Source organism: Narcine bancroftii, chromosome 8 (assembly GCF_036971445.1).
Source record: "Narcine bancroftii isolate sNarBan1 chromosome 8, sNarBan1.hap1, whole genome shotgun sequence".
Classification (NCBI taxonomy): domain Eukaryota; kingdom Metazoa; phylum Chordata; class Chondrichthyes; order Torpediniformes; family Narcinidae; genus Narcine; species Narcine bancroftii.
The window spans coordinates 135,473,157-135,492,457 of NC_091476.1; the positions used below are offsets into that span (position 1 = coordinate 135,473,157).

Genomic DNA, 19,301 nt, shown 5'->3' on the forward strand with positions numbered 1-19,301 from the left:
GCTGCAGTGCAGGGTTATCAGGATGTGGTCCCAAAGATTTAGTGCAACAGGAGTCCTCCTCAACGAGTCTTATACCTTCCATTCAGGAGATGAGACTCCACCAGAGGGAGGTCTCTGATAGAGAGCGATGGAAATGTTCCAGCTGTTATTATGATAATGTACTTGAATTTTGGGTAACCTCCTGGGAAGGGACCTAATAACTGGGGTTAAAAATGGGGGGGGGGGGGGGTGGGGGGGGAAGAGAGAGTCAGATTACCATGACTATGGCTCTCTTAACTACTGAGGAAGAGCAACAAATTGACCCAATTGTTTGGGTACATGTTGGAAACAGGAAAATTAAATATTCCCCCTCTGGTAGTGCAACTCAATAAGGAAGGAGAAAGAGAGTGCGAGTGAGGCAGTACCCCATCCCGCTGGAGGGATGCAAGGGGCTACAGCCAATAATAGATGGATTAATAAGGGACCAGGTCCTAGAACCTTGCATGTCCCTTTTTAATACTCCTATCCTGCCCGCCAGGAAGCCAAATGGAAGTTATCAACTGGTACAGGACTTAGGAGCTCTGAATCAGATGGTTAGAATTCAATCCCAGTGGTGCCAAACCCCTACACCATCCTGAATAAAATTCCACACGACCACAGATGACTTAGTGTAATAGACTTAAAGGATGCCTTCTGGGTTTGTCCTTTGGCCTGGGACAGGTTTGCCTTTGAGTGGGAGGACCCCACTCACAGGCAAGAAGCAACAGTTTCAGCGGACAGTCCTACCCCAGGGATTTACAGAATCGCCAAATCCATTTGGCCAGGTATTAGAGCAAGTGCTCAAGGGATTCGAGACACCTCCAGGGACATCCCTTATACAATATGTGGATGACCTTTTAGTCTCTGGAAGAAAGAGGAGTACAGTAATGCAAGCTACCAATGCATTGCTGACTTCTTGGGGCAACAAGGATTGAGAGTAAATTGCAGTATGTAGAAAAAAAGGTAAAATATTTGGGACAATTAATAAGTGAGGGAAAAAGGAAAATTAGTCCCGAAAGGATTAAGGGGATATTGGAACTGGTTCTCCCGAAAACAAAGAAGGAACGAAGAAAGTTCCTGGGACTGGTGGGTTATTGTCGACTGGGATAGATTCATATGCACAGAAGACAAAAAACTTATATCTCAAATGATGGAAAGGGACCCTATTGTTTTGAGGTGGACAGAGGAGGGGAAGACCACTTTGGAGGATTTGAAATAAAGTCTAGTCCGTGCCCCAATGCAAGCACTCCTGTCACGAGACAAGCCATTCCATCTGTTTGCTACCATAGATGAAGGAGCAGCTTTAGAAGTACTGACCCAGATGTGGGGAGGGAAGAGGCAACCTGTGGCATTTCTCTCTAAATTATTGGATCCCATATCCAGGGGATGGCCAGAGTGTGTCTAGGCGGTGGCGGCAACAGCATTACTGGTAAAAGAGAGCCAACTTTTGGAGGGGTGTTAGTGATGAGTACCCCTCACCAAGTAAGAACCATTCACATCCAAAAGGAAGGGATATGGTTGACGGGCTCTAGAATCCTGAAATATGAAGCAATACTCATGAATACTCTGGTGCTGACCACCGATACCTGTCTCAACCCTGCCACATTCTTGTGGAAAGGGGAGTGTAAGGGCCAAGACTTAGAACATGCCTGTCTGGATATTATAGAATACCAGACAAAAGATAAGGAGTGACCTCAGAGACCTCCCCCTACATGAAGGGGAATGGCTATTATCGATGGGTCATCCCGAGTAATCCAAAGAAAAAGGCCCAATGGGTATGCAGTAATAGACACCAATGAGAGCAGAGTGATTGAGGCTGACCGGTTACCAAACACCTGGTCAGCCCAGACTTATGAGTTCTACACTCTGAACTGTGCACTTAAACAGTTGGACGGTAAAGACGGGACTATCTACACTGACTCTAAATATGCCTTTGGGGTAGTACATAACTTAGGAAAAAATCTGGCAAGATTGAGGACTACTAAACAGTAGGGGGAAGGAGTTAGTACATGAGGAACTAGTCAGGCAGGTACCATCGAGCCTACTACTACCCAGGGAAATAGCCATAGTCCATATAAATGGTCATCAGAAAGGTGAATCCCCAGAGTTTAGAGGCAACCGACTGGCAGATGATATGGAAAAGGAGGCAGCCCTAAATCCTGAAATCTCTGAAATACATGTTTTGGTTCCCACTGTGGGTAATGAACAGGCTAAACCAATATTTAATAAAAAGGAAGAGGAGGAATTCTGTGGAATGGGGGCAGTAAACACTGAAGAAATGAAGTAGATTTTCCCAGATGGAAAAGAGTTAGTAAATAAACCTATCATGAGAAATACTCTGGCCACCCTGCATCAAGGGAGTCACTGGGGAGTACAAATGATGTGCGATATAGTGTTGAGGAAATATGGATACAAGGGAGTGTACACGATGGCAAAATATATATGGGCAAAGTGTCTAACCTGCCAGAAAGTTAACAAAAAGGTGCTAAGGGAATCCCACAGGAAAGAAAGGAAACCTGGTATAAGACCCTTTTGAGTATGCAAGTTGACTTTACTGAACTACCTCAGGTAGGCAGGCAAAATTACCTTTTAGTACTCGCAGATCACCTGTCAGGATGGATAGATGCATTCCCGATGGCCTCGGCCACTTCAGGGGGTGTGTCAAAAGTTATTTTAGAGCTGATGGAAAACATAAGACTGATCAGGGGAGCCACTTCACCTCTAAGATACCTCAAGAAACAATGCAAATGTTAGAATAACATGGTATCTTCACACCCCATGGCATCCCCCTTCCTTGGGATGAGTAGAACGAATGAATCAGACATTTAAGAAACAATTGTCCAAATTGGTGCTAGAAACAAAGTTACCCTGGACTAAATGTTTGCCAACAGCATTACTGCAAATTTGAACGACACCTCAAAAGGATGTCGGATTATCCCCCTATGAGATGCTGTTCGGACTGCCATTTTTAGGAAGAGCAGGGGAATTGCCTACTGTATAATTCACTGACAAATTTCTAAGGAACTATGTATTGGCACTCTCTACTTCTTTATTTGTTCTTAGGAAAAAGGGTCTGTTGGCCCAGACACCTCTGCTCAAATTTGCCGTTCACCAAATACAACCAGGTGATTGGGTTTTGGTTAAGACGTGGAAGGATGCCAAGCTTCAGCCAAGTTCGAAGGGACAATTTCTAACCCTTCTAACCACTGAGAAAGCGATAAGAACTGCTGAAAAAGGGTGGACACATCACCCTGAATGAAAGGAGCAGTGGGGACCCCTACGGAGCCGCCGACTTAGCACATACATCCCACCGAAGACCCACTCAAGATCCAGTTGAAAAGACATTGATGGTAATTAGACAAGGACTTTTAATAGTTTATGAAACATATTAAATACCCATGTAAAACCCTCCTCGTTCCGTAAAAAGAAACATGAGATGGTGGTGGATATGCTGGACAGGGTTAGTAATTGGGAACCAAAACCAGATCAATGGATTTATACCCCAGTAAGGAGGGACTAAGAATCCACCATCAAGCTCTCAGGCCCAGTGAAGTTCACAATTACCAAACCCAAGATCGTTAAACCACAGGTGATTAAGTTCGATGTTTGTAGTTTAATAAAATGTGGAGAGGTTGAGAGTCAGGCGGTATAGTGTTCAGGAGAAATAAATGTGCGTCAATAGATACTGCTCTTATTGGAATGATGTCCTGTGGACCACCCAGGCCCAGGGTTGGACAGGTAGCACAAGATCACGCATAAAAAGTCAGATATCAATCTGGAAGGGACCCTTTGCCACTAACTGAAGTGACAAATAGTGCAATCCTATTTATATGACCATTAAATGAACTTCATGGATTGAGGAAATAAATGGAAAAATATACTCAAAAGGGGTAAATGGGAAAAAGTTTGGAATGGGGATAAACATCAGTGGAAAGGTCCCGTTGGCATATTGTTTTAGAATAATCGTAGAAAGACCCAAGACCAAGCCAAATTATATTACCTCCACACTAATGCCTAATGTGAAACAATATACCCCACCCAATGATCCAAAAGTAGTAAAGATAGTGGAGGTAGAAGATCTTTGACAGACGATTGAGATTAAGATGGATATGGGAATACAAATGCCTGGGAATACAAATGCCTGGGTAGAAAGGGTAAAATATACAGTAAAAAGTTTAAACAAGAGCAATTGCTATCCATGCGCTTCTGGATGTCGGTAGCACAGGTAGTTCCATTTCCATTGGGTTAGAACAGAGACGAACAAGGAATGAAGTGCATGATAGTCTTGTATCAGGATGGAGCAGCCTGGGGCAACAAGTCCTGTAAATCTCTGTCCCTGATGTTCCCTCCTCTGAAGAAAAAGGATGTCCAGATTCCGCTAGCATTCTCAGCTGTGACAGGAAATCACACCACCTGCATTTCGTGGCAAGGAAGGCAGTTCACAAGGAACCTAGAAAGCTGCACCTATGCACAAAAGTACAACACTTGGCAAGGGAGAAAGGAGGGAACTACTCGGCTTTGAATGTACCTTGAGCAGATCTATGGTGGTTCTGCAAAGGCAGGATCCTTAGACCGATTCTTCCTTCTAACTGGAAGGGCATCTGTGCGATCGTTCAATTGGCTATACCCTTCACCTTGCCTTTTGAATGGGAGAAGATAAGAGAGATAAAGAGAAGTAAGAGGGAGTTCCTAGGAACATCTTCAATGACCGAATTTATATTGATTCAATTGGGTAACCTAGGGGAGTACCTAACAAGTTTAAGGCATGCAATCAGATAGCAGCAGGGCTTGAGTCGACTGTTTTCTGGTGGGTGACTATCGTTAAAAATGTGGATTGGATAAACTACATTTACTATAATAAACAACTGTTTATAAATTATACCCATGATGCGGTAAAGGGAAACGCTGAGCAACTGGATGCCACCAGTCGCGTGGCCTGGGGAAGAAGAATGACATTAGACATGATGTTAGCAGAGAAAGGAGAAGTATGTGCAATGATAGGTGGGAATTGCTGTACCTTTATCCCAAACAATACAGCTCCAGATGGAACTATTACTAAAGCATTGCAGGGCCTCTCCACCCTGTTCGAGGAGTTGGCCAAAAATTCAGGGGTGGACACTTCACTAACTGGATGGCTGGAGTCGTACTTTGGAAAATGTTAGGGGGTAATAGTCTCCGTAGTGACTTCCCCAATAGTGATGGCAGGAGTACTAACCGGTGTGGAAGGTTATGTTATAACCTTTGTGTGCGGACTTACAAAGCGGCTTATTGAAACTGCAATTATGAAATAAATGCCCTTAAAGGACAAAAAAGATGGGTCAATACAAGATAACCTGTATTTACTTGACAAATGAAAGAATGGAGAATATGAAAGAAACTAGTGGTGCGATGTTATCCAAATTGGAGGTGCTTTATGACTATCTCCAATAATGCAGAAGCAACAGGATAAATGAAAACAGGGGGGGGCTTGTGAGAAGTAGTAAAGATGTGGCTTCTGCAGAATATAATAGGTGGTGTCAAGAATAGCTGCCCAGAGGAAGCAATTGCGATATCTGTGTTAAGAGTGACTACGAAATTGCTGAAGAGGGTCTGTCTGGCTCAAGAGATTGCATAAGAAACCTGTCTGGCTCAAGGATTGCTGAGACAGCATTATTTACTCACAAAATTACAAAAAAGCAGGAAATTATGAGGGAGTACCATACCAAATAAGGGTAAAAATAAATAGGGGTAGGGGGTGTTAGAACAAGGGTAGCGGGAGAAGAAAACAAAGGTGGGTTTTATGCCAAGGGGAGGATTAGTTTTTGATAGGTTAGAGCAAGACCAATTAAATCAAAGGAGGAGCGGTTATTGACCTAAACAAATGTATAAAAGTGGTTATTGAGTAAAAATGGTTACTCTTGCAAGAACGTTGAATAAAAAGTGTTATTTCACTTCACCTGTTGATTCTACAAAAATTATTTAATCAGTGAGCTATGTTTCTCACATAACCAAAAACAAAATCTGCCGAGATTTTAGACAAACATTAAACTGCTGTCGACCTCAAACCCCCATTTGTGTGATTAGTTTATCACTATGGCTTTTGTTCAACATGATTCTAAACCCATGGTTAAAACGTGAAGGCCTGACAGCACACAAGGCTGTCTGTGGATGCCGTTTCATTGTGAAGCACCAAATCCCAGCACTTGACCTAGCAGCCACCTTTGCTGATCATCCAGACCATTGTGCTGTGCTGTACATACACATTGTGTTTCTGCTCCAGTGCAAACCATCCTGTGTTTATCCAACGCTAGCCCAGTTTTCTTTTCACACCAGTGGCACCCCATGTTCCCATGGAATACCCCTCCATTAACAGAACCACCTCCTCCGCACCTTGCCTTTTAATGCTACCCCAGGCGCAAGTCCCCATCCCATGAACTTTCTGCTTCAAAGACCAACAAAACCATTTTCTTCTCCACTTTAATTTTATACAGAAGTCTGCTCATGGCTTGCCTAATCCGGGCAATGCACCTCAAGGATTTAGTTTCTTCTTGAGATGTAGCTAAATCCCTGATTCTACACATAAATATTCTGAAAATTTATTCATAGGTGAATGGCAATAAAAATGCACAACAAAATTAGTTTTCTTTTGAACACATTTTTAACTCTCTCATTTGCACAGGTCCTCAGTTTTGAGGATTGGGGCCTCCACACTTACTCCAATCTTGCCATGAATCGAATTTCAGCTCCAGGGATTCCTGCAGCTGTCTGGCACTTGCAGTTAAGGAAAGGTGATGCTCTCTGTCACCATGCCACTGCAAGGCTAACTCATGCCAGAAACCCTTTGCCTTCAGCGTAGCTTTTCAACACCAGGTTCTGCATTTAAATGGGCACAAAGACATCGGATGTCTTTGAGCAAAAGCATGGATAGCTCAGCAGTGGCACAGATGGAGGAGTGAACTCCAAATGGAAGAGAAATGGCTGTTTTTCATCAGACAACACACACATTGGTAGTAACTCATTACTGCTGCTTTCATTATGGCGGTCAAGAAAATGGTCCCAGGATGCACAGACAACAGGCAGCAAAATGAAAGAATTCCATTATTGCCTTTATTATTCCACAGGGCTATTCAATCAATTTACATTTATTAATTACAGCAGAGTAAGCAAGTGCACAGCGAGCAAACAGTCAACACACAACAGAAGTTTACCAGGATGATACAGTATTTAGTTACACCACCAGTCAAATAGTGCAGGGTGAATCTCACAATCTGCACAATAAATCCCTTATGGTTAATTCACTGAGACCAGGTAATTTATATCCACCAGACTTGACTGTTCACATTCCCCAATGCTACCCTCCAATAGTCTTTGAAAAATAAAGGATACTCTTTGCATTAAAGTACTCGTACCACTCTGGATTGTGCAGGGAACACAGATAAAACTAGACGCACAATCAGGGTTGGCAGCATTCTGAGTAATTGTTAACAAACAAAGGCAGAGTCATAGTGTCAATGTGTCTCTTCAGACAAAGATATTCTTCCATTAAACAATCAGAATAATGCTTCAGCATCTTTGTAATATTTTCAAAAGGATGACTGTTAATTCCGTTCTCAGTTAGAGAAACAAAGAAACAAAGGCACAGTCAGGGGAGTTTTGGGGAACATGTTTTGATTTAAGGTTTCGAGAAGGGAAAAGAGCAGAATAACCTCCGAGGAACTTGCCGACGCCCCTTCTCTTGTACTGAGCGGGAACCACTGTTTGAGCTTTTCACTTGTTTTCCCCGAGCCCCATTCCAAGTGAACAATCGCACCAAAAGCAATTGTGAAAAACGTTACTGTCACTTGACTGACGGGTACTTTTTTTATGTACTTTAAACACGTCTCAAGGTTCTAAAACTTCAGAAATATTAACAGAACTGTACTTAAAAAAAACTGACAAAGCAAATCATTCCCAAGCAGTTCACAGCCACATTAGCAAAATATTATAGACAATTTGCAATATTATAGACAATTTGTTCATGATCTGCTCTTTCGTGTTCCAAAAGAAAAACAAATGAATTACTTTTTTCCCCCCCGTAGATCACCTGGGAAAATATCATTGGGAATTGTGCTGCCAAAGGAAAACTCTTTCCACCATCAAGTCTCAAACTTTGCAGTGAGAGACAGGTTTTTGGTAGATCTTGGCTCCGAGTCAGTATCCCAACCAGCACTGCCACCCTGCAAGAACACCAAGCTCCCTCAAAAATACCACCAAGTTCTCATCCCAAACTCTCCATCATTATCAACTTTTCTTCCCTCTTATATTTAACATTTTCAATCTCATCATTTATCCAACATGATTATACACTAGGTCAGAAATAAATGCAGTCAATGGAAATGCATACGTGCTGCTTGGAATTATGAACAGACACTCCCATTGTCCCCTTGTCTTCACACAAATTTTTAACCTCCACAGATCCTTTATCAATCACATCCATACTTGAATTGGAGATCAACTGAATATGAAGCTCTATTGTGCAAGAAAGAGAGGAGGGTCAACCAGGAGTGGCTCAATGGGTAGAGTTCTGGCTTTCAGTGCTGTCTCTAAGAAGTCAACACCTTCTCCCCCCTTTAACTGGGTGCTCTGGTTTCCTCCCATATTCCACAGACGTTAATTGGCTACTGCAAATTGTCATCAAGTGTGCAAGTAAGGAGTAGAATTTGGGGGGGGGGGGGGGGGGGGTGAGGGGGGCAAGTGGAGGAATGAGGCCAAGTAGTTGATTGGAACACGAAGAGAATAAAATGGATGGGGGCATTATTGGAGTAAAGTGAATGCTCAGTGGAAAGTTCACAGATGGTGGCCCCCTACTATAGCTCTCCATGACAAACTCTATGACTTCAGAAGCAGAAATATAGTGACATATTTGAAGAAAAAAACTGGGAATGCTTCATCCTTTGAAGGGAGGAAGAGTCGACAGCTCTATAAAAGCTGTGGGCATCTCTATTCAGAATGCTACCTATCAAGGACCTTCTGTCTTCTTCAGAATTACAAAGCTTTTGTGGCTCCTTACAGTCATGCAGAATATGACAAAACAGGAAGAAAGTCTACACAACTGAAAACATTTTTTCCAATTTCTGGATATTAAGCGAATCAAGGGAAATTGGGTTACTGCAGGGTCATGGTGCTGAACTATACAACTCTGAATGATGGAGTTGACAAGAGGGTCTTAATGGCCTACACTTTCAGAGGAAAGCCTCATCTGTACATTAAAACTAATGGAAAGTCCCACCTCAAACTGCAGAAAAGTGTTTGAAGGAGCCCTCAAACTATCTCATAGAACAGATTTTGTCGCTACAGAGTAAATACAGGAAACATTCACAATCCAGGAAGAAGTTAATGCAATTGAGGTGTAGACACTAAGACAGCCACCTTTCCAGTTTCCTTAATGTGTCTCTGCACCATGGTCAGTTTTAGGTGTTAATTTGCAGCACCTGTTAAGTTTTTTAATACATGGCAAAACCCCAACACCTTGCTTTTCCTGGAAATTATTTGAACTCAACAACATTTCAGAACTTGGTTGGGCAGTAATCAAAGAATTTGGCTTCTCTGGAATCATAAACCACATGAAAATCCAAGGAAAATACCACTCTATTTTCTTATACATTACTCAACTACTGAGCAAAACAGATATTTCCCAATCCACCTGGCAGTCACTGGTCCAATAAAAATGCTTCCAAACCACTTCTTCCCCTAAATTGACCACTGCAGACAAACAGACCAATAAAATGGAGAAAAACCAGCCCTCATATTTCAGATGGATTACAGGAGTGGCCAACTTGCGTCTAACCAAAAGAGAAAATGGGATCACATTAGAATGCCCAAGGGCAGCCACCAATATCTGTCTCTGAAATAAATGTTCTGGGATACTTGAGCAGAGAACAATTCCAAAGGTTATTACAATAAAACCCCTTGGTATCCTCTGGTGATTGGTAGATGCCAGATGAGTGTACTTTCGAGTTGCTTAAGGCTTACTCTTACATTGCCCAACTAATTGCATTAAGAATAAACAGTTTAAAAGACAAAAATATTATACTGTTCTTACACTGAACAAACTTGGATGAATATATAAACATTAAAGCATTTTACTTTATTTTCAGTTACTTTTTTTGAAAATATTTAATCTGCAGGTTCCTCCCCCTCATCTTTATGGATAATTAACCCTCCGCCTCTGACTGGGGCAACCTTTATTAAGCTGGGATAAGGAGACACTAAGAGTCACCCCAAAGGCAAGCAGCATCAACCCTGGGTGACGCCATTGCTATTTAACACATTTTTATTCCAACAGCTGCTACGAGCAAAGGGTGACCACTGGCTAAATATTTGTTTCTAGCTTCAGCAAAGGTTTACGTGGTACTTTAGAAAACATTTACAATTTTAAACTTGCCTATTTTATTCTTATTTTTTAAATTTTCCTCAATTATTTTTGATGGTTGCTTGAAGTCTGGATACCAGAGGTTTTACTGTCTGATAAATGTTACACTGAAGTGCATAGAAATAACCAATATTGAACAATACACAACAGGATCAGAACCCCAATGGATTCAGTTAACTCTGGACTTGCATCCTTCGAATACTAATCTCAATCACTTTCAAAAGCAGAACAAATTCAGGTGGGCTTCAGAGCTAATCTTGAGTTTGGAATTTTTCCCTATGCGTTAAATTTACTACTGCAACATTAGGCTCCCATTATCTAATTCAATATTCAGCTTCAATGAAACTAGTTTAGGAGGTGCTCTCTGAAAAGTACCTGTTCGTGGTTTACCTTCTCAAGTCACAGGAAAGCAGTCATTTCATTATTGTCTTTGATTATTGGCTCTGCTTCGAACAAAATGGTGATCCTTTCCTCAAATCTTACAGTTGAAATCAAGTACAAGCCAAATGTAAGGAACAACAAAGAGGTTTCATAAATCAAGCAGCGTGTGTTGGATTCTCAAAAGCAGGCACATTTTCCTTGCAAATGCTATTGATCAGATGAGTTGGATCTAAGATCTTAATATCAATCATTTCCACCTTAAAATCCATACAACATTCAGAATCGTTACTAGGAATAATGACTATTTTATACTCAGAGTCATTATGACAATTTTGTATTGTGATTTTTTTAAGCCATGCACTGAAATTTCACACACAAAGGATTCATTACTGGATAAAACATCTGCTTTCATGCCCAGGTGGAAAAGGTTTGAGATTTTCATTTAAAAATCAGACATAGTAAAAACATGGACAAGCAAATAGAGAAATGAGCAAAAATGTTTCATTTGTCAAATGCTGAAGGTAAATTTTCCAACAAATAAATCATGAAAGCATCACATCAGGTGTGTAGTGCACATTTCCCTTTAAAGCTTTGTTTCCAGATCAAAGTGTAGACTCTCAAAAGTGTTAGATGCACCTCTCTTACTTTCTGTTAGTACACATACTGAGCAATACGTTTACCATGTAGTCTTCCTTCAGTCCAGCACTGTGCTCCATAGGGACGAGAAAAAGCTGCACATCCAGACAAATCTGATCCTTTACAACCTCCTTGGTGTCACACAGCACTGGCAGAATGCCACACCTCTCTAGCTGGCCTGGGCTCCCTCCTCTCCACAAGCATTTATGCATACCTCACTTCTCTGGCTGGGAGTTCAGCTTGGAGCTTCTGTTTCGAGAACATACTGTACATTCACTCTTGCAAACAAGTTGTCTTACTGAAAGGGTCATCTGATAATCAGGTCATGGCTGTTTTTGGCTCTTGTTCTCCTGCCAGGGATGGCATGTCCTCCCTACCCCACTCCTTAAATGTCTATCTGAATGAAGAAAATCTCAGCCAATGAACCTGCTCTAACCCTCTAGTGTTTGTTGTTCAGTAGTGGGCTGTGGCTGAGGCAGGCATGTCAGATGAAGGGTCTCAATGACATCTCCATCCAAAATTGCTCACCCACCAGTTCCGCTCTCCCACTTACAGGTAGTGTCCAGGGCGACTGAAGGTGCACCTGTCCACAGCAGCAGGGATGGGAGGAGTGCAGGAGGAAGGGCGAGGATGCCAAAAACCAGACTCTACCCTCACCGACAGACCAGGGCTCTGTTACATCGACCCATGGACAACTACAGAGCCTAGGTTGCCCCTGTGCCTTGGGAGGTGCAGTGTCTGGGATATTCCCAGGCCTTGGTGGTGGGGGGGGGGGGGGAAGACGAGGGGGTAGTGGCTGGGATCTCCCTGGGAAGTCATACCTCGGTGTGTGGGTGGGAGGCAGAGGGTAGCTCTCCCCATGCCTCTGGGCAGGTATGGGAGGAGTAGAGGGTACATCCTTGCACCTGGGGGCAGGGTGAGAGCAGAGAATGGGGTCTCCCTGTACTTGTGGGGAGAGGGGGGGGGAAAGAGAGTGGGGTCTTCCTGTGGCCTAAGGGGAAAGGGAAGGAGGCAGATGGAGGAATATTCCTGTACCTGTAGGGAGGGGATGAGGGGGGCATAGGGTGGGATCTCCCCATGCCAGCGGGGCAGATGGGATCTCCCCATAGCTGGGGGGGTGGCAGCGGGAAGGAGGCACAGGGTGAGATCTCCCTGTGCTAGGGGGGTGGGGAAGAAGGTGGGATCACCCCGTGCCTGTTGGGGGGGGGGGGGGGGAGGAGTAAGAGGACAGAGAGTGGAATCCCCCCGTGCCTGCGGGAGGTGAGGGGATAGAGGCAAGGGGACAGGGGATAGAATCTCCCCATGAATGGGGGGAGAAGGGAGGGGGCAGAGGGTGGGATCTCTCCGTGCCTGCGGGGCGGAAAGGAGAAAGGGTGGGCGTTTTTGCAATTTGCCACTGTCCCCGGAATGCCCGACGATGTACGGCGGGGCCCCGACACGGAGCTCCGCGAGAGAGCAGAGCATCCCCCGACACGGAGCTCCGCGGGGGAGTGGAGCGGTCCCAACACGTAGCGGTATGCAGAGCGGAGCATCCCCGACATGGAGCATCCCCGACATGGAGCATCCCCGACACGCAGCGAGGCGACGAGCGGTCCCGACGCTGAACTCCGCGGGAGAGTGGAGCGGCCCCCAACACGTAACGGGATGCAGAGCAGAGCAGCCCCGGCACGGAGCGGGAGTCGGGCAGCCCCAACACGGAGCTCCGCGGGGGAGCGATTGCCAGCAGCGAAGCGCATTGACCAAGCGGGGACAAAGAAACCGCTGGATTGCATTAAAGCCGTGCCCCCTGTGCCAACACAAATACTGCGCCAATTTGCATCTGATGCATCGAGAGGAGAATAGATCACAAAATGCATCCTGAACAGAACGAAATGATGGCTTTGCAGAAAATTCACATGCAATATTGCTCAGTGATCCAAATTTTATTATAGTACAACCGTGAGAATTCAGCAATTCAAGTTGCATTAATTGCTTTCCATTAAAAAAATAAATCTGGATGTTACCTGTGGTGGTAATGAGGAGAAGCCCGGAGAGGAAGGTCCTGCTTTGTGACATGCTTGGCGCTATTCAGTCCACTCCAGCCTCCGTCCGCTCCGCTCGCCCACTCGCTGCCTCTTCTGCCTCCACCTGATCACTCCGCGCTCCTTTAATTCAGAAGGTCTCCGTCCGCTCGCCGCCCGACCGCCTTGTTGCCTCTCCGCAAGTAGTGCCCCGCTCCTTTCCCTCCTTCTCCTCGAGACCCATCCGCCCCCGGTGATTCTCAAAGCCCGACCTGGAATTCTTCCTCCTCCACCTCCCTCAGGTTGGGTCAACCTACAACGTGGAGACAATAGCTCCCGCATGATGCTACGATTGCCATTCCAAATTGTGCTTTATGACACTTAACAAGTTATAAGGAAACAACCACCGTGGGTGCAAGAATCAGCGAAAAGGTTGCAAAAATGAAGATTCTGTGGATACTAGGAATCTAATCAAAGACCACCATCAACTCCCTTTCGATTGACATCTGTGCATTTGTGGTTTTGACTTTGTATTTAGGTTCCTTGAAACCTGTCCCTTCCACAAATGAGGAGAGACCCATTCTGCATGCTGTTGAAATGATCTGTACCATGCATACCCAGAAGAAGCATCATCACCTGCAACTGGTGATTGTCATGGTCAACCATTCTTCACCCATCTGCATTTCCATCAGACACCACTTCCCCTTTCCCGGAAGACATTCGTGAACCCAGCTTCTTTTTACAATCCCCCGTGATTTTGCACTCTCTGTGACTATTTTTTGACCTGACTAAAAGTAATGAATGATGCGTTGCAGCTTACCTTTTTATCTCACCTATTTACTTTGAGTGTACATGTAAATATTTGAGGATTAGTTGTAATTTATGGCATCATCTCAAATAGAATTTTATAGCCGACTTCAAGACATTCCAAAGACTATCACAGGCAATCAAATATATTGAACTTGAGCCATTATAGTTATATTTTGAAATATGTCAACAAATTTCCCCTGAGCCACCCGACACATCGCACTGAAATCAAAGATTAAATCCTTTCTTTGTTTCATGTGGGATAAAAATGAATAGAGGTTATGTGTCACATTATCATGAGTGGAGGGAGAAGGGTTCTTCAGCAAGCATTTCACAGGTTAGCTCTAACATTCATACAGTTTACATAGATTTACAATGAAAAAATATTGATAAATACATCTGCAATCCCTCTCTTATTTTCTCCATGGAATCCTGAAGAAATAAGCAAATATTTTGGATGACAGCTCCAGAGGTACACTGCTCCTTCACTAACCTTCTGCATTACTAGCTAAGACTTTGTACCTCAGTTTCTGAAGACCTCTTAGCTTTTTCACTCAATATGGAGAATAATCAAACCTTTTTTTGGAATGACTTATGGGAGGAGTCACCTGGCGAGATGTGAGGAAGCTCAGATCTCTTACAAATGCTACTATTGAGTTTGACTAACCATATTATCAATCGAATCATTGTGCTTTGCTTGATGTAGTACATTGTTTCATCAGACAACCTACCAGACAACACTATTCCTTTAAAATATTTGACAAACCGAAGCCATTCAAGAATTATGACTGTGGCTCCACAAAGTTATTTCTAAGTACAGTAAAACTCCAATTTTACTCGATCAGATTGCTACGAAATCTGATGGTGTAACATCTGGCTCTAATGTTTCCTGCGTTCTCTTTAAATACAATAGAGTACTGTTACCACACTCATAAATTCATTGGGGCTCTGTTCCCACACTCCCTATAAACTCACTGGGGCCCATTCCCACGTTCCTATTAATATCACCAGGTTTTGTTTCTCGCACTCTTTAAATTCACCTGTTTATTGAAAAATGTATTATACTACTATATATACAGCCGGGGAAAATGAATTAAAAATGTGATGGGTATTAATAACATTCAATAGTCAATAAAATCTGTCAGTCCATGCCACCAAAATCCAGAGTGTGTTGGATTATCAGGGTTCTTCTTTCTGAAATAAACTTGCCCATTTCTGGGGTCACAATAATCAATGCTCTGCCCCAGGCCCACGGTGTTACCTGTTTTACCATGCACATCTAAATTAGACCATTCAGGAAGCTGAGATCTCAGCAAACATGATTAGTTACACTGAGGGGAAGCAAGAAAGACTGCAGATGCTGTGACTGTAGCAAATACACAAAATTGCTGGAGGGCCTCAGCAGGTCACGCAGCATCCATAGGAGGCAAAGGTATGGAAGAAACGTTTTGAGCCTGACTGACCCCTTTGTCAAGGTATACAAGGACAGCAGGCAAATTGATTCCTCTGCAATGCACCTGAAATGGTTAGATTTTGTTTCTGACATGTTCATTTCTGTGAATGAGGAATTTTAAAATTTTTGCTGATTTCTCAACATAGTAGAGTTTTTAAAAATCTGCCAAGATTATTCTCAACCAAATAAAGATATTTTCCATGAGATTCATGCATTATGTTTGCCATTCAGATATTATTATCTAATATTATGAGTTATTATAATTAAAGGAAAAGCTTTGTGTGAGTGCTTTTCCAACATTCAGCTCCCCATTCTATCTCTAAAGATGATAGATAATAATTGTGCATTGACTGATCGGGCACGGAAGAGTAAGTTCCATGACTAACTAGTCACCTTCCCTCTGGATCTGTCCCAGGATTTGTGACCACCACCATAATCAAGACAGGACCATTATCCTCCCTAGAGTGTACTTTATCCTTAATAGCTTCGATTCAATGTACTCACCTTAACGGAAAAATACAGGACTAAACTTATTAATATGGGAGCCAAGGGTAACACTGCCCTGCAGCTGGTAATTCGCTGCCTCGTTGCTCCAGAGTCCCAAGTTCAATCCTGACCTGGTGAGCTGCCTGTTTGGAGTTTTCACTTTCTCCCCTTCAGTTTCCCAAAGAGTTTACCAGTTTCCTCCCATGCCCCAAAGACATGCAGATTGGTAGATTAATTGGACACAAATTGTAATATCTGGGGGCAGTTGGTGATTAATGTATCGGATGGGAAGACTATGGTTGGTGCATATTTGGTGGACCAAAGAGTCATCTTCCAGGCTGAATCTATGATTCTAAATCCAGATGTCTCGTCGATTCTGGTGAAGTGGCGAGCACACACCTCCAGACGTCTCGTCGGTTCTGGTGAAGTGGCGAGCACACACCTCCAGACGTCTCGTCGGTTCTGGTGAAGTGGCGAGCACACACCTCCAGACGTCTCGTCGGTTCTGGTGAAGTGGCGAGCACACACCTCCAGACGTCTCGTCGGTTCTGGTGAAGTGGCGAGCACACACCTCCAGACTTCTCGTCGGTTCTGGTGAAGTGGCGAGCACACACCTCCAGACGTCTCGTCGGTTCTGGTGAAGTGGCGAGCACACACCTCCAGACGTCTCGTCGGTTCTGGTGAAGTGGCGAGCACACACCTCCAGACGTCTCGTCGGTTCTGGTGAAGTGGCGAGCACACACCTCCAGACGTCTCGTCGGTTCTGGTGAAGTGGCGAGCACACACCTCCAGACGTCTCGTCGGTTCTGGTGAAGTGGCGAGCACACACCTCCAGACGTCTCGTCGGTTCTGGTGAAGTGGCGAGCACACACCTCCAGACGTCTCGTCGGTTCTGGTGAAGTGGCGAGCACACACCTCCAGACGTCTCGTCGGTTCTGGTGAAGTGGCGAGCACACACCTCCAGACGTCTCGTCGGTTCTGGTGAAGTGGCGAGCACACACCTCCAGACGTCTCGTCGGTTCTGGTGAAGTGGCGAGCACACACCTCCAGTCGTCTCGTCGGTTCTGGTGAAGTGGCGAGCACACACCTCCAGACGTCTCGTCGGTTCTGGTGAAGTGGCGAGCACACACCTCCAGACGTCTCGTCGGTTCTGGTGAAGTGGCGAGCACACACCTCCAGACGTCTCGTCGGTTCTGGTGAAGTGGCGAGCACACACCTCCAGACGTCTCGTCGGTTCTGGTGAAGTGGCGAGCACACACCTCCAGATCAATAAGTTCCAATCCCAAGTCCTGATTCAAGTGCTGCTGAAAAATGCCACATTTTCTTACTGTTTTACTTCTCTGGAAGAAGAATTATTTTGGCTGCTGTGATTTTTAACACAGCCCTGTTCTTCTTGACATCAAAAAAGTCATCAGTTCATTACATCAAATTAACAATTGTGTGTTTTCCTGAGTTAGCAGCGAGTGGATCTTTCAATCTCTTTCCAAGCTCTGCCATGGGTAGAGATGAGCAGGCAAACAGAGAAAGGTTCAAGGATGTCCTTCAAGCCTCCCTGATATCATGAACCATTTAGTTTGTCCTTAAGGCTATTTTTTAAAATTTACCTGTAGGGTGGTTTGTTGCCAAAGGTTAGGAGCCCATTTTCTCCTAAAGTCTATTCATGCTTAAGCTTCTTCCCTGAAAGGAGGAGGGAGAAGGCAGTGTGTGCAGGATGTGATGGGTCTTCCAGTATGTTCAGAATCAGAATTTATTGCCACAAAATTTGCGGTGATGGCAGCAGCGTCATAGAGCAAACATTGCTGTTATGAACCATCTTACGACAATAATATAAAAAAAATTAAAATAATAGTGCACGAAAAGTAAGGCTGTGCCTTTTGTTCGTTGATTATTCAGGAATCTGATGGCAGCGGGTTGCATTCTTCAGCATCAGGAGAAGTTCAAGGAATCCATGGGGAGGACATTTGGAGGAGAGGTGTTTGCATTATCCTCCAACCTGTAACAACTTCTGCAGATTCTTCCAGTCTTGAGCAGGGCAGCTCCCATACGCGCAACTCGATTCTTGATGGTACACCTACAGAATTTTTTTGAGGGACAAAGAAACATGCAAAACTTCCTTAGACTTCCAAGAAATTAAAGGTGTTGGTGCAAATTCCTAACTATCACATCCATGTGCTTGTCCCAGGTCAGATTGTTGGAGATATTTCTTCCTAAGACTTATATTTCCACTTCAGTGCCAATATTGTAGACAGGGATTTGGTCTCTGATCGCCTTCCTGAAGTTGATGATCATCTCCTTCATCTTACTGATATCAAGAGAGAGTTTGTTATTTTGGCACCATTCCACTAGATTTGCAGTAACTTTCATGTATTGGATCTGATTGTTATCGGATATTTGTCCTTACTACTGTGGTGTCATTGGTGAATTTGAAGATTTCATTTTTCTATTAACAGATGATCAAGGGTGCCTACCCTCCAAAACCTGGAATAACTTCACGACTCAAAGTTCCCATGACCACAGAAGAACCCCCTCACAGATGAGAACAAAATACTAGCCTAATAAATGTTTAGCCCCTCCCTCCAATGAATCAAAAATAGAAAGACAAATAAGTGTTAATGTTAAACCCAGAGTTTGAAATTATCCTTGAAAATCAGTAGATAGGTCAAAAATGAACAATTTTTATTTAGTGAAAATTCAACAATCATGGTTTAGTACAATCATACCCCAGAAGCCGTCATCATTGGGACTAAGATCCAAAATTGGATTTTGGACTTCCTAAAGCAGCACTAGATCCAGCTCCAGTTTTCAGATGACACGAGAGCTGTTGATTCATTAGCAATAACAATGAGTCGCACTACAGGGAAGTGCCGTGAAAGTGTATGAGCCTGAGTCTCAAAGTGGACAACACAAAGCAGATGATTATCAACATAGCAACTTTGATCCAATAAATAGTCGCTTGAAGACTAAGTGAGACACTTATTATGACTTGTTTTCAATTAGTTTCCATACAAATCCAGATGGATTTAAATCTTTTATTTTAATGCATAAAACTTGAAATGACCTTTAACAATGAAATGAAATATCCATAAATAACATCTATAAACTTCCAGTAATATTTGTATTAAACTCCATG

At 43.6% G+C, this 19,301-nt stretch overlaps 1 protein-coding gene across 10 annotated transcripts in view; it reads right to left on the reverse strand.

Moving 5' to 3' along the window:
- The window catches only part of ncam1a (neural cell adhesion molecule 1a), a 443,331-nt gene extending 429,743 nt beyond the window's left edge, over positions 1-13,588 (reverse strand). For 3 of the 10 annotated variants that reach the window (XM_069894935.1, XM_069894929.1, XM_069894930.1), the window contains exon 1: positions 13,429-13,582. In XM_069894935.1, coding sequence (XP_069751036.1) covers positions 13,429-13,480 — 52 coding nt within the window. In that variant the 5' untranslated portion in view covers positions 13,481-13,582. Of the gene's footprint in view, positions 1-11,469; positions 11,489-13,428 lie in introns of those variants that run through there. The other 7 variants (XM_069894928.1, XM_069894927.1, XM_069894934.1 and 4 more) reach the window with 6 other exon arrangements.
- Positions 13,589-19,301: the final 5,713 nt, after the last annotated feature.